We start from the raw sequence: 14,609 nt of genomic DNA, 5'->3' as shown, positions 1-14,609 counted from the left end.
CTCTGCGTCTGAGTCGTAATTTTACCACTCCCTGTCAATCTTTTAACTTATCTGGAAATCTATCCATTTTATTTAATTTTATCAACATTCAAACGTACAACCAACTATCAGAGATCCACAGCCACCTAATGTAGTGAGGTAGCATAATATTAGGTATAAAAAAAAATGAATGTGTTTATTGCTTAACATTAAATCATTCCTTCACTACATATCAAATATAGTGATATTTGAAATCTGACCCATTATCTGTACCACTCAGTTATTAACCCAATAATAACCAAAAATCTTCTCAGTTATTAAATTCAGTTATAACACCTTCTTCTTCCGAAAGTTATTGATTTTTATTTTATTTTTTTTTAAAGAATCATTCACCTAAATAATCATCACAACTACACATTTTGCCTGTCATCTGATCACAATTTTTAATTGTCATTTAAACCTAGAATAGAAATTGTATAATTGTGTAATTAATCACTTACATTGCTTCCTATCACTGTCAATTTTCCATAAAAATCATATTATTTCATATATATTACTAACACAGCAGTCCTTTACCGTTTTTTCTTTTCTAACTCCTCTAATCATTTTAAACTATCTATTTTATACTTTTGAGGGTAATTTCTTAACTCAGTGTCCTCTAACATTACACTTCCTTCCTGTCTTATCATCATCATCTACACCACCACAACTTGTTCTAAACACTTCACAAATCCCACTTACAATCATCCACTAATTCATCTTCTCTTTGTCCAGTTGTTCTAATTCTACCATAAACAATTCTACTTTCGTGTTTCTCTCTTACTTTTATCATTTCCCATGCTCAAAACAATCCAACAAAAAGGATTTTTCCCTGTCAGAAGTTCAACAATTTATCATCAATCACCTACTTAACTCACTCTCAAACAATTAGCTTTACCATCCAAAAACAAAATACACAATTTTCACCTGAGGACCGGGTGATGACCCCTTCTGGGACCACTTTTTGGTCCACGCACCTCATATTTGATACAGACCAAAATTTCTCAATTTCACCGTTTTGACATAGTTATGTTAGACAGGATCTAACAACCCCTTATACACAATTTAAACCCTTTTAGCCGTCATCTTTAGACAATATGACACACAGACACATACACAAGAGCTCACAGAGACAAACAGTGAGAAGCCACACACATACACTTTTACAGACAATACACGTATGCCTCGATATCATTAGGCTGTTAAAGCTCCAACTTTCCTTTTCATTTTATTCCTTATTTCATATTGTAGTGGATTACCATTATTATTGTTATTATTTTTACTATTGTAAATTAAGCTGGCCAGCAAAAGTATATCTTGTAATCCACGTATTTCAATGCTATATTTTAGATGGATCTAATTTTTCTATGAACATCCAATCCTTACTGGATAGTTCATCTTATAGCTCACTTTTACTGTTTATTTTCCCCCATTTTATATGAATTTGGTACAGTCCGTGAACCTAGAGTTTCCTAGGGACTGATGTTCAAATAACAGGGTGACAATAAATTTCTCACTGTGGTAATTCTCAAGCTTCTACCCAACAGGGCGGAGAATTCTTGCCTTTGCTTCCACAATGAGTTGTCACTTACAATCCTGTTTGTTTAAAATGAAGTAAGTATCAAGTGACACTACACTTCCATTCACTTCACACACTCACACAAGGCCTTTTCCAGCATTACACGGAATTTAAGTACGTACACGACTCCGCCATCGTCTCTTTACACGGACGTTACTGGGCTCCGTTCCCTTTACTTGCCATTGACTAGTATTCACAAGGTTTTTCCTCTTTACACGGACGTTACTGGGCTCCGTTCCCTTCACTTCACGGACGTTACCGGGCTCCGTTCCCTTCACTTGCCATTGACTAGTATTCACAAGGTTTTACTCACTATTGCGTCTGTACCTTCGCGCAATCTTTTTCACTCACACTTTCCCCCGGAAAGTAAACTTTTTCTCACCTAGATGTCTTCTCGTCCTTTGGATTCCCGTCAGCCTTCCAGATCCCAGTCACAGAGACGAAAATCCAGTCCCAAAAAAGGGTAGTATTTGCCGTGGCCACGGTCTTCCTGGAGGTCGACTCTGCAACTGGAATCCTTTAGGCGTCTTGGGATCCGGCTCTAAAGGACCAAATTAATGTCAAGTCAAGACCTGCAACATTTAAAATACACAGAAGAAAGAATGAGAAGACACAAGGATTTGATTACTCGCGAGGAGAAGCTGACAGAGAGTTGTGCGCAGATCACAAGCTCCCAGCCCCTTCTGACACAACTCCCTACTTCTCCTCTTTTATTTGGGATTCCCTAACAGACACAATAGGCCATACACTTGCCTCTAAGGGAAATAGGAAATAACAGCAATGTGATAAGCAACTCCAGCAGTCGTAAAATACAGAGGACATCCTTTAACCATAAACTTTTACAACCACTAATCCTGGAAGTCTGTTGTTCTTCATTCCCGCATTCCAGGTGTCTTCAGGTTGAATACACATGCAGCAGCTACAAACTCATAGTGAAATACTGAATACACAGTGAAATACTAAATACATAGTTTACAACTAACTCTAGGTAATGAAAGAGAAAATATGAAATAACATATACATAATAACCCTAACAAAATCCCTCATTTGTTTGCCCATGAACCTGCCAGGTAGGATCAGCGTAGAACGCCGCCGCAATCAAAACAAGTCGTCATCGGCGCCTCCGCTCGCCTCCCTGTTTTAGGAGTGCACATCGCTCGGAAGATCGACAAGCTGGGCATGTGGTCGTCAGACACGGCCCAAGTGTTTTTCGAGGACGTCCGAGTTCCCTGCGCGAACGTCATTGGCCAGGAAGGCATGGGCTTCACCTATCAGATGCTCCAGTTCCAGGAAGAGAGGCTCTGGGCGGTGGCCAATAGTGAGTGAGCTTTCCTCCTCATTTGTCCTTTGCGCTTAATGTCAGCCATTTCCCACGTTGTTACTTTTATGATTGCCAACCACATCAACAAGGAGGTCGGGTTCACTTCGGGTCGAGTCATCAATCTCGCGTAAGGAGGTTTGTTTGCGTTTAATTCTGACAAGCGGGAGATAATGTTTTCTGAAGAAGTTGGCAAAAGTGAAACGTGCATGATGGAATTTTTTAATTTAGCCGTGTTTATTAAAGTGCTGTGTGTGGTGTAGGAGCGGTTTAGAACTGCGCTGTGTGACATTTTGCAACTTTAATGAGCTACTCCTGAGCATTTTTTTTGTTTTGTAAAGTGGAACTTTTAACTCTTTTACTGCCACACGTTATCCGAAAAACAACCCAGACAGTGCCAGCCAATTTTGAGCATTTTAACTCATCTTTCAAGTCAAACAGAATATTGCATGCTTTTACTACATATACAACATGGGTTACCAAATGAAAGATCTCATTACATTTTTTTTATTAGGAAAAAAAAGTATGTTTCTACCTTAATTCGTTCTTTTGTAATTACCATTTGAAAATAGGTCATTTGAGTGACATTAAGCGAAAATTGAAAAGATAAGGAGAAAACAAGCTTTTTGCGAAAAGATACATTTTCTCCACAACAGTGACTTTGAGACTAATATTTTTTTGTTTAGTGACACTCTGAATTGGATTTAATGTGACAAAAGCTTTGATCATCCTTGAAAACGTTCTATTAAATCAGATTTGTCATGTTTTATTGTAATTTCAAACACCAGCAGCCCATTGAAAGGAGATACAATGTTGCCATCTGCTGGCCATACTTAGTGGGTGTTTTTGATTCTACAACCCATTGACCAGGCAGCGCTGCATTTAGACATTGCACTGCCTATTGATAAAAGTACATAAAAAAAATTGTTGTCGTTTATCAGTTATGGCAGCAATACATCATGATTTTACTAATCGTTATTAAATGTTTTTGACGGTCACAGAGTTGATGTCTTTTCATAAAAGAAACCAGTCCGAAGCAGGACATTCAAATCTTTTTCATTTTGTCTTGACGACCAGTCCTGACCACAATGGACAACATCATTCAGGACACCATCGAGTACACTCGACAAAGGAAGATCTTCAATCAACCCGTCCTCTACCACCAGGCCGTCCATTTCAGGCTGGCCGAGCTGCAGACGGAGGTGGAGTTGCTGCGCGCCCTCCTTTACCAGGCCACAGGTAAGGTGCAATTATCTGACCACTCTCAAATAATAACGAAAAATACCTGCATATCTCACTTTGTGGGGGTGGTTCAGCGTTGTATATCAAAGGCAATGATGTCACCAAGCTGGCGTCCATGGCCAAATTAAAGGGGGGGCGTCTGGCCAGGGAAGTGAGCGACGGCTGCTTGCAGTACTGGGGAGGGATGGGCTTCACCAGCGATGTGCAGGTCAGCAGATTCTACAGGTATGTGTCTTTCATCATGTTATTAAACAACAGAATGCAATCACAGAATTGTTTTTAAACGTTCATTAATGTACAATTTATGTAACTTTTGTGCAATACATTTCGATTTAAGTATTTAAAGTTAGGTTTTTCCCTCCTCATATGTATGCATTATTGCTTACCATAATAAATATACTTTATGCCTCTGCTTTAATTTTGATGAACTGTTACTGTAATGTTAACTAGTGGTCCTTTTATGACACTGTACTGACATCTAGTGACATCTGGCACAAATGTAGGGGGCGTGTCACAGGACATAGTCAAATTGATAACCTTTTCCCTAACTTTGCTTTTCCCACAGAGATGCCAGGTTAATGTCCATTGGCGCAGGGGCTGATGAGGTCATGCTCGGAATCATCTGCAAATACATGGACATGCTCCCCAAGAAGTGATGTCATAAACTTCTAAAGGAAAAAAACAAACATCCAATCACCTAAGTGCATTTGAACTGATTTATTGTCAAAAGAAATTGGGTCTTTTTGACTGGATTAGGTTAACAGAAAATCTTTAAATTTACAGTAGCGGATGTGAATAATTCATTGAATGTTTTATTATGGCATACAATTTTCATTGTAAATATTGATCATGAAAGTGTTCTTGTTTAGGTGGCATTTGTGTCAGTGTATTAAAAAATGCACAATCAGTTTTAATTGAAGGAAAACGCGTGATAAATGTTTATTGGTTAAAAAGAAAAATCATAAAATTTTTATTTACATTGAGGAAACAGTTCACATTTCTGCATCTCCCCCCCCCCCCCCCCCCCCCCCACCACCCCCACAGTTTGTAATATACCCATTAATGTCTGTCAGCAGAAATTAAATGTCTCAGAATTGGACAGAGCACTCATTTCAACTATGGCACTGCTCAACTCTTAATCTTCTGTCACAATGCTGAATCTCATCACATCAGTCCCTGAACATCTAATTTGACAACCTCGGCAGTGTCTATTTGAGGTGTAAAATACACAGGATGATTATAACAGTTTGGCTTCATGAATCAGCTGACTGGTTTTAATGCACTTGAGTTTATTTTTATTTTTTTTCTGTGTGTGCAAGATCTTAAACATCACGGTATGTATTGTATAGTAAAAATCCAACCATTAAAATCATCCTATTGCATCATCAAAGACAGCAAGCCATTTAACACTTTAAATTGGTCAATTTGTAAAAAGAACACCCACACATGGGGCCTGACCAATGGTAGATTTTTGAAAAAATATTAAATTTGCCAAATTGTGACTTATGAGGTTTCGGCCTGATGTCAGCAATACAGTTTATTTCATGAATGAAGCAAAAAATAAATAAAGGGAACACTTGTTACCTATACCATTGTTTCCAGCTGATATTGGGTGCCAATAGATGACATTGTTTCTAGACAACACAGTAAAATGATATGGCTAATACTGAAATATTTAAAACCAGCACAAAAAGCCTCATGTTTTTTGCTGTGTCTTAATTTTTTTTGCAGTTTTTTTTTTTTCTTAAAAAAGGTTTTTAGCTAACAACAACCCCCCAACAAAAAAAAATTTCGGTTCAGATATTTTTTATTTTTTTAAATAGATTTAACTTAAAAAAAAAAAAAAAAAAAAAAAAAAAAAAACCTTGGTTATGCTTAATTGTGTGTTCAAAGTCGGATCCAGCTGTCACCTCAGCTTTATGAACCAGTAGAGTACAAAGAAGACAAAAAGGCAGAAGAGCAGCATGTAGCACAGCAGTTTGGTCTGACTGCCTCTGGACAGCTGTTTGACTCGGCCGATGGTGGAGCCAAGCAGGCCACCTGTTGAGTCAAAATCCGTGTCCTAGTGGGGGAATTGGGGACAAAAGAAATACTCAAATCTAAATAGTTCGTGCTTTCAACAATTACGGCATATTATTCACTTTTTTTTTTAAACACTTGCTGAAATTATTACAATACCAAATAATTAAAGCATGTTCACATCAATGAGTTATTGACCAGACAGACGTGCTTTTATTTTGAATAAACTCACCATCTCATCCAGCATTTTATTCTGATACTTCACTTCCGTTCCAATGTCGATGGACAGCTGCAAACAAAAGTGTACGTAATTAAGTTAGTGTCAATATTTAAGGGACACATTACAACCTGTTTAACATTTGTGAGTTTGAACTTTCTTACACTTTTCAAAGCGTTGACTTTGGCTCTCAGTCCCTCCTGTAAATGTTCATTTTCCTCTTCATACACACTGTATCCACTTGCTACATAGTTTCCAGATGCTGCATCACCTTGATGAAATTAAATGAGTAAGTGCTCATTTGGTTGACATTGAATAATTCGTGGCCCACCAGTAAGCACTGTTCACGTAATTGACAAGGTACTGTACCCGCTAGCTAGTCTACACAAACATACATACAGCATACAACATGCATTGCATTCTGTAGACGATTTCTGTAGCGGCTAGCTAGTGCGGGATGCGCTTATTTCTTACCCAAGCCGGCGCGCCTCATTGTGAACCGTTGACGCTTAACCGCTGTCTCTCAAAGAGTAATATATATATTAAGAGTCGTAGATATCACACCATAGACAACAGCCCACGGACTTATATATGACTATATAAGCCCGTGTGTCAGCCGTGATCGGCCCACGTCAGCCCCTATCCTTTGCTTCCTGGCACGTCAGCAGCCGCCACGTCATCGAACGGAGGAGGACGAGGTCCAAAACGATAGCGAAAGCGAAATGGCGAGCAACTGCTTTAATATATTTCGTGTTAAGCACGTGCAGCTGAAACAACTTGGAGATATATACAAAAAATATATATATATGTTGGACAATTGAGCCTACCTTAAGTAATTCGTTAACAAAAAACTGCCAAAAAATAAATAAAAATGTGGTTGAACCTTTAGCGATGGTAGTATGACGTTTCTTGGTTCAAAGGGATCGTCTGATGAGTTTGCAACAAACTCTGGAACTGAATTGTTTGAGGTCGCCCCCTACAGGTGTTTTTTTATTTTTTATTTTTTTAAACAATTTCTTTTTTATCTAAAAAATCTAAAAAAATAATAATAATGTATTTATTTTGACACAAGTACTCTAACTGATAGTGTTAGTTGTGGTACTTTTGCCACCTCATACACAATCCAAATGCTGAATTTGAAATGCAAGCACTTTATAATCATAATATATTGTTTTTGTACTAACACAGAACTGTTGAATCAGTGATGACAAGCAATGTATTGAACTTGCACCTCGAACGAGGAGAGAATGTTGTTGTGATAAACAGATTCTTTTTTTTTTTGTCTGGAAAATTTCCTATCCGAGTGAGATGACCTGGAAGTACTTGAAGTTCAAATTCTACAAATAGGTTAACCAGGTACGTCAACAAGCGCATGATGACGTCAGTTAGGATAAGTGGAGTTGAATTTATATGAGCCAGTTGCTAACCTTTCCTGTGTTCGGAAGGAGACACGGGAATAGGGGTGTGTAGACTTTTTATATCTGCTAAATGTCATTATTAGGATGAAATTGCCATGTTGCCGCTTTGAGGCTGTTTACTCTGAACATCCTGAAACGTGACCACCATAAATTGGGCACCGATATGAGATATCATCAGTGGGTTTAATAACAGGGCTTAAGTGCACATCCCTGTGTGCTGTGTGGAATCGAAACAAGCTCCCCCATATTTACAAAATCCTCAAGGTGGCATTTAGGAATCTTATTCTTTCCATTGCCTTCCATACATCATCACTCACTTTGCCTTGCTCTAATATTTCAAAAGACAGCTTTTATGATTATGGAAGATTGGAATGACAGTCATGACATAGATGTATGGAAAGCCTCTATTTCATAAATAAACATCTTTAAGCCCCTATCTACCATAATGCCTCTCAAAATCTCAATGACGGCGGCATGCATGACCTTGACACTGGTGTCAAAGAAAAAAGTGTTTATTGAACTGTGAACGTGAGTCTGACTTGCTTTTGTGGATCTGTGAGTATTAAATTGATCAGATGATTAAGGTGGGAAAGGACATTTGTATCTAATCCTTGCAGAATCTCACTGTATAGTATGTATATAGTGCTACATTCTAAAAGAAAGGCCTACCCAGTCAGCATAATAATTATCGAGAAACGAAGCTAGTCCGTAAGCATAGTATTCGTTATCGGTCTGTTTAACATCACATTGTCAACAAAAGTTCCACAAAAAATATCTTTCTGACCCTTTAAGGCCACCATATGTGAGTCAGCACATTTCACTTTAGATTACTGCTGATTGCTGAATAGAATCATGGACATATTAATACAGGGCTCATTCGTATACTACATCTTTTAGGGCTTTGCATACAACAGATTTACATCATAATACTAAAAGAAATAAAAGAAGTCCGTTGTTCCTCTGTCCTCTGTGGTGCTTCAGTGCAGAGCATGCAGAACTTATTGAGCTAAAAGATTTTGTTGTATAAAAAGGTATAAGACATGTAGAATGCAACCAGACCATGAAATGGAATTTTAAATCGAATTCTAGCTGGGCTAATGTTGTTGAAGCAGAACAGGACTGGAGGAGGTGACGAGTCCTAACCTGGGTTGGCTTTTCCATTCGGCATTGCTTTTTGTCCATCCATCCAACCATTGTTTGTCCTCCCCAGGGTCACTGGTGAGCTGGAGCTTTCACCATATCCAAGCTGATTTGGGGTTAGAGGCGGGGTACACCCAGGACTGGTTTCAACGCTCCTCTGATCTTCATCAAATTGCAGGTTAGGTCACTCGTTTATTGACCTTTTGTATATTTAATAATATATGAAATGTTAGCACAGTTCTGTTTTTTGTTTTTTTCGGATATTAAATAGAATTTATTGATTGACTCACTGATGTGCTTAGTGTCAACTTGCTATTACCATAAATGGAGTCATTTGAAACATTATATGGAGTACGCAGCCAGGAAATAGGTGAGTTTTGATTTAAAGGTGGAGAATGTTGCCAATTTGGTGCAATTACGGATAGTTACCGATATCACTTAGCCCAATTCTTCACACAAATCACTCTTTTTCACTCCAGTCCACACCTCAGGATAATCACTCATGATAATCTTAGAGGCACCCGATTAGTTGGCCCTTGCTGACTTTGATCGGAATGGTGGCAAAATGCTCTAATTACCGCTAAAAAAAAATCCATACTGTTGCTTCAAGTGACTTTGTCACATTCATGCCTCAGATATATGGCGGACAGGGATGAAGAAACAAGGTGTACTAATACTCCGGGTCAAGAAAAAGATGGGGTTCAGAAATGGCCATGATGGAGGTCACGTCATCGTTAATAACAATCTTAATCTCATCCATTATGCATGAGGATCTCGCAAGGTATGGCTGCCATCTGGCAAGACAGGACTGCAATTAGCCGAAAATGAGAAGCGTTCACCTCTCGCTGCATACTACTGCAGATTTAGCAGCCTGATTTCTCCAGGGGACGGAGCAATGAATGAGTCAGGAGGAGAGGTGTAAGGAAAAGTAGCCGCGAGGAAAGATCAAAAGGATGTTATTGCGCTTCCTACTAGCCGTCTCGGGAGGGGAGGTTTTCCATTCGCGCTCGCGACGCAGCTTTGAAGCGCCGTTAAAAGAACTCCGCCGACACTTGAGTCAAGCTGCAACATTCTCTAACTTGATTTTGGATGGAATACTGTGTGGTTCTGTGCACTTTCATTCATCCACAAATGGGTTTTATGACATGAATTTGTGTTATTGGGGTGAGTCAGAGGAAAGCATAATATCTGCTGTGACTGTGATCAATATCACAATTATTTTTTTTGCATCATCCAAAATGTCACTTTTACCATAAAAAAAAAAAATTCCCAGTGTGCATGTACCTAAAGAAACATTTAATCATTCAACTAAAGCATCGAAATTGGCTTGAATGAGAAACACGTCCATTTCAAAGATCACATTTTTCTTCCGTGTTGCCGAATCCCCGCGCAGAGCATCCGCGTCACTCCTCATGAGCAAGACTATAACTCAAACTAAAAGAAGACGTCACCTCACTGGCACCTTATTATTCACTCCTATCATCGGCATGCGAGCGTGTTTTCTCACGATCTCCTCGAATCCAAAGTGCTTGCAAAATTCTCCACGTTCGCATGCTCAAATTCAACTCTGACTGGAAGTCCCTAGATATAGATTTAAAACACAATTGAACACTGAAATAAGATATTGTCTGACAGCATTAATGTTGACTGAAGTGAAAATTAAAAATTGCGAAATTTTCTGGGCTGTATCTGCAAAAATATCTCCTTTTTTTTCTCCATCCTTTCTTTTCCGTCTTCTCTAGTCGAACTTTTAAAAAGATATTTTTCTCACCTTCTTACTCTTCTTTGTCTGTGTGACGTGCGCACACTCATGGCTGACAATGAGGCACTCTAAAGAAGCCACGCCAGTCCAGTTAACACATAGCTCTTAGTTATCTGCGAACATGTAAAATGTATAGAAACAAATCTTGAATTTATTTTAAGTGTTTTTATGTTGAAGACGTTTGTTCATATGCTTCATTTGGAATAAATATTGGAAAAAGCTGCTACTAAAGCAAAAATTGCTTAAATGAGTTTGACAAAAGGTTTTAATATAGTATTACTTGTATGTTCATTTCTTTGTAAATGTGCAAGATTATGTAAAACTTACTTGTCTAATTTCCATGGAATTTTATAAGGATGCACGTTTGTTACAATCCACTTGCATTGGGGTCATTTGGGGCTGTCGTTGCATTACAGTTTCTCTTCTGCCTATTTAGAGTGCTCTTCTAGTTTGCATTCTGTTAGACTAAGACTGGCAGAGAAATCATCTCAGGGTCTCAAATGAAATAATTTGTGTCTTATTAGTTATTATCAAGGGAGTGAGGCAATCTTATAATAGTGACTAATTGATTAGTGAAGGGAATAGCAGCTCAGTCATTCCATTTATTACAAAGAAGTGTTGTTGTTGCAAATCAAATGAAATTAATAATAACCGAGAACAAAATAACGTTAATGCCGTTCTATTTTTAATCTTTCCCCCAATTTTTCAAGCAATATTACCTTTAAACTAGTGCTGTCAAACAATTTTAATCTGATTAATCACACTTGATTAATCACGATTAATCAGCTAAATTACTCGCGTGTTTGCGTAATATAAAATAAATACAAAATACCGTAATATTTTGACATTAACGCATTTTATTATCTGAATGTCATTTGCAAACATTGATTAAATGCATGTACGCAATTGCATGCATGCGTGTATTGCTCAAAACGTAACGGCATCAGATCAATTGGGTGCAATTCAGCAATTCATTAAACGCAAATTACTTTTGTTTTATCTAAAGTCCCGTCGGGGTGTTTTTGAAAGCGAAATTTACCACCAAGCACACCAACTGGAGTCACCCCGCTCATTTTGGAACAACAGGCATAGGAAATGCCGTGCATTGACCTCATCACTGACCTGTGCAGCCTTCAATGTAACCATCCGCGGTTACGTTCAAGGCTCAAGCGCGGTCCAAAAAAATAGTGCGATTAATATGTGATTAATTTATCTTTTTTCTGTGATTAATTAATCTATGAACGCTTTAACTTTGACAGCCCTACTTTAAACCCACAATGATTTAATCATATTTTAAATTCTTCTATCAGGGGTAAAGGCAGCAAGGTTCACTTTGTCTCTGGATGAATTGTACACATCACTCTTTGCTTTATGTGCGCACTTGCATAAGAAATGTTTTGAGTAGGAAAATGGCACATTTGCAAGAATGAGTCATAAAGAAGCTGGGAGCAAAAAGAAGCTTTTGATCATGCTTAAAAACAACAACAACAAAAAAAGTTTTCTTTCTCCAAGCGAGATAACATCATCTGCTGTCCTCATCTTGACGATTTTAACAACTTTCAAAGTTGAGGATGTCATTTCATGGTCACGCTGATGCACCACTGAGACGTTTACAAGCAGCTAACAGAATTGTCATGGGCACGACTTCTTCTAGAAAAGGAGCCAAACAGAATAATCCGACACTGAAGTGAACTCAATTAAGAAAATGTGACATGAACATAAAAAAAAAAACAGTTGATTGCACAAGTGTCATCAAAGTTGTGGTCTCGTGCACTTTACCCACCTTACAATAGGTCACCTCTCTGCTCACTTTGTCCCGTAATAATTGACTCAACACTCCGGCACCTCCTCGCTGCTCTGCATGACAGCCTTTGACAAATAATTCATTGTTTTCTGAGAAGTGCAGTGTGAGTGTCTTCATGGTAATCTGCCTCTGGGGATTTGTGGCGCTTATGGAATAATTATTACGACGTCAGTGGAAGCAGCAGTGGAAAAACGAGTTGTGATTAAAGACATAGCTGATACTGTATTTATCTGGCAGGAGAGATTTTGCTCTCAGCTGTTTACAGCATTTTGACTGATTTTGCAAGGCCCACAGAATATTGTGTTTTATTGCTATAAAAATATGGAACCTACGAAAAGAAAGATTAGTCTCTTCATTCATCGGGAAGAAAAAATATATTTCTGTTTTCGTTTTGCAGCGATTAGCATTAGAATATAGATAAGATTCATCATTATTCACAAATCTGCTTAGAATTGTGTGGAAACTGTTGGTTTTCATCATGGCTCTGTTGATCTCTTATACTCTGCTGCCACTTTCTGGCCGTTTTTGTAATAACTACCATTGCTTCAAATTCATTCTCTTCAGTTCAGAGGCTGCATCAAATGGTCTAGCATGAATTTTTTTTTTAAAATAAAATAAAACGTATAAATATGTCTTTAGGACACTGGTAATATTTAAAATAGAACATATTTATGTTTTTTTGTATCAAATGAGTAAATGATCAAGTTATCGTTTGGTGCCAATTTTTTTAAATTAAAAATTTCAGCATATCAACAGTAATTGTTTACCGATTTCTGTAGTCCTTCATGAAAGAAGATTGATTATCTTCTGTGTTTTAATCCAAATAAGACATTTGCAAACATCTGTTTTTACTTTGGAAAACAATCACAGAACCGGCAACAAAGTAACAACATCAGTCACCTTTTTTTTTTAATCACTATACGAATATGAAGAAAGAAATAGCCACCAATCACTGGTTAATAAACAGTAATCAAGGGAAACATGCTTTTGTAATACATTTTAATGCAAAATTAAAATGAGTCCGATTAGTCGATTAATTGACTGAATAATGGATACATTAATCGATTCCAAAAAAATATTCAATCGTACAGTGCATGTACTAATGGCGTTTGGCTACAAGTGTCTGTGCTACCTGCACCTCATCAAAAAGCATGAAGATGTTTACACTATGTAGGCTAGTCTGCTTAGGTGAAAATTTCCACCTCGAGCCGTGCTTCACTTTGAGTGCGCCTTCAAAAGGCAGCCACAATCTTCAGAAGGAGAAAAAGAAAAGAGACATGTCAAATCTGATGCTGTTTTTTATCACTCGGACATAACACAGTGAACCATTTTTCAACCCGCAAAGTAGAATTTGACTGCGTAAAATTGAATTTGATTGAAAAGGGCGGTACAGGTATTATTTCTGGGCCATTTTCCCCAAAATGGGCCGCTGAGGGAGTGGACACAGCCGACTTCAATCATGTCCAGTCAAAGCGTCTCTTTTCATTTTCTTTACGTGCCGTGAATTGGGCAGTTGGAAACACCCCCGATTGTTTATCTCCCGCCCGAGAACTGTGCCACTTAAAAAACATTTCTAACAACAAATATTTTAAGAATTTTTTTCAGGCTTAATTATTGTATATTTGGGAAACTTCCCTATTTTAGCACAACAATCCAGCCAATGTTTCCCATTGATGTTTGTGCATTGTTGAAAATGACAACAACTGCTTCTTTGTTTATTCCATTTTTTTTTTTTTAAATGACAGTTTAGTGTTTTGAATCCTTGTAACATCTCCACACACAGGGAACTACTTCATTTCTGCAAAAGCAGCCTAATTAGTTGTAGACTGCCACTTGAGCGACTTGTTGGTACCCAAGCTGACAGTTTGCAAATGAAGTCCCGTTCACCATCGCAACTCTCCAACAATGAGTCATTGCTTGATGTGGAGCAAACAAGCTTTTTTTTTTTTTTAATCTATCAGTGGGCCTTCAGTGAAAAAGGAGCACTGAGGTTTAATGAAGCTTTAAATGAGTGCAATTGAATAGTTATTTAAGAGCTAATGTGCTAAATTGTGACTGATTGCATGAAGACTTGAGGCTTTTGAATAACTAA

At 37.9% G+C, this 14,609-nt stretch overlaps 2 protein-coding genes and 1 long non-coding RNA gene across 5 annotated transcripts in view; 2 read left to right on the top strand and 1 right to left on the bottom strand.

Annotated features, from left to right (window-relative positions):
* LOC144008010 (putative acyl-CoA dehydrogenase 6) overlaps window positions 1-5,071 on the top strand; it is an 81,869-nt gene extending 76,798 nt beyond the window's left edge. For both annotated transcript variants that reach the window (XM_077508045.1, XM_077508044.1), the window contains 5 exons: window positions 2,639-2,667; window positions 2,742-2,915; window positions 3,993-4,154; window positions 4,232-4,382; window positions 4,723-5,071. In XM_077508045.1, coding sequence (XP_077364171.1) covers window positions 2,639-2,667; window positions 2,742-2,915; window positions 3,993-4,154; window positions 4,232-4,382; window positions 4,723-4,813 — 607 coding nt within the window. In that variant the 3' untranslated portion in view covers window positions 4,814-5,071. The remainder of the gene's footprint in view (window positions 1-2,638; window positions 2,668-2,741; window positions 2,916-3,992; window positions 4,155-4,231; window positions 4,383-4,722) is intronic.
* Window positions 5,072-5,429: 358 nt separating this feature from the next.
* On the bottom strand, window positions 5,430-7,129 carry bet1 (Bet1 golgi vesicular membrane trafficking protein). 2 transcript variants are annotated; one of them, XM_077508040.1, is made up of 4 exons: window positions 6,868-7,129; window positions 6,558-6,655; window positions 6,409-6,465; window positions 5,430-6,219 (listed from the first exon to the last, which is right to left on the bottom strand). In XM_077508040.1, exons 1-4 carry the CDS (start codon window positions 6,884-6,886, stop codon window positions 6,064-6,066), a joined length of 330 nt encoding a protein of 109 aa, XP_077364166.1. In that variant the 5' UTR covers window positions 6,887-7,129; the 3' UTR covers window positions 5,430-6,063. The 2 variants fall into 2 exon arrangements, with proteins under 2 accessions (XP_077364166.1, XP_077364165.1); XM_077508039.1 differs by having other exon boundaries at window positions 6,558-6,664; window positions 6,868-7,125.
* LOC144008008 (uncharacterized) overlaps window positions 6,812-14,609 on the top strand; it is a 26,826-nt gene continuing 19,028 nt past the window's right edge. The window contains exons 1-3 of the long non-coding RNA XR_013280523.1: window positions 6,812-7,375; window positions 7,698-7,749; window positions 9,022-9,129. This is a non-coding gene — a long non-coding RNA (uncharacterized LOC144008008). The remainder of the gene's footprint in view (window positions 7,376-7,697; window positions 7,750-9,021; window positions 9,130-14,609) is intronic.

The sequence above is a fragment of the Festucalex cinctus genome, chromosome 19, assembly GCF_051991245.1.
Source record: "Festucalex cinctus isolate MCC-2025b chromosome 19, RoL_Fcin_1.0, whole genome shotgun sequence".
Lineage (NCBI taxonomy): Eukaryota > Metazoa > Chordata > Actinopteri > Syngnathiformes > Syngnathidae > Festucalex > Festucalex cinctus.
This window is presented reverse-complemented; position numbering and strand designations above follow the sequence as displayed.

Bases quoted from the DNA above. Each gene is read 5' to 3' on its own strand.
- bet1 (XM_077508039.1), bottom strand. The intron at 6,466-6,557 runs GTAAGAAAGTTC...TTTTGTTTGCAG, and splicing joins AAGTCAACGCTTTGAAAAGT to CTGTCCATCGACATTGGAAC. The intron at 6,220-6,408 runs GTGAGTTTATTC...TTCCCCCACTAG, and splicing joins ATAAAATGCTGGATGAGATG to GACACGGATTTTGACTCAAC.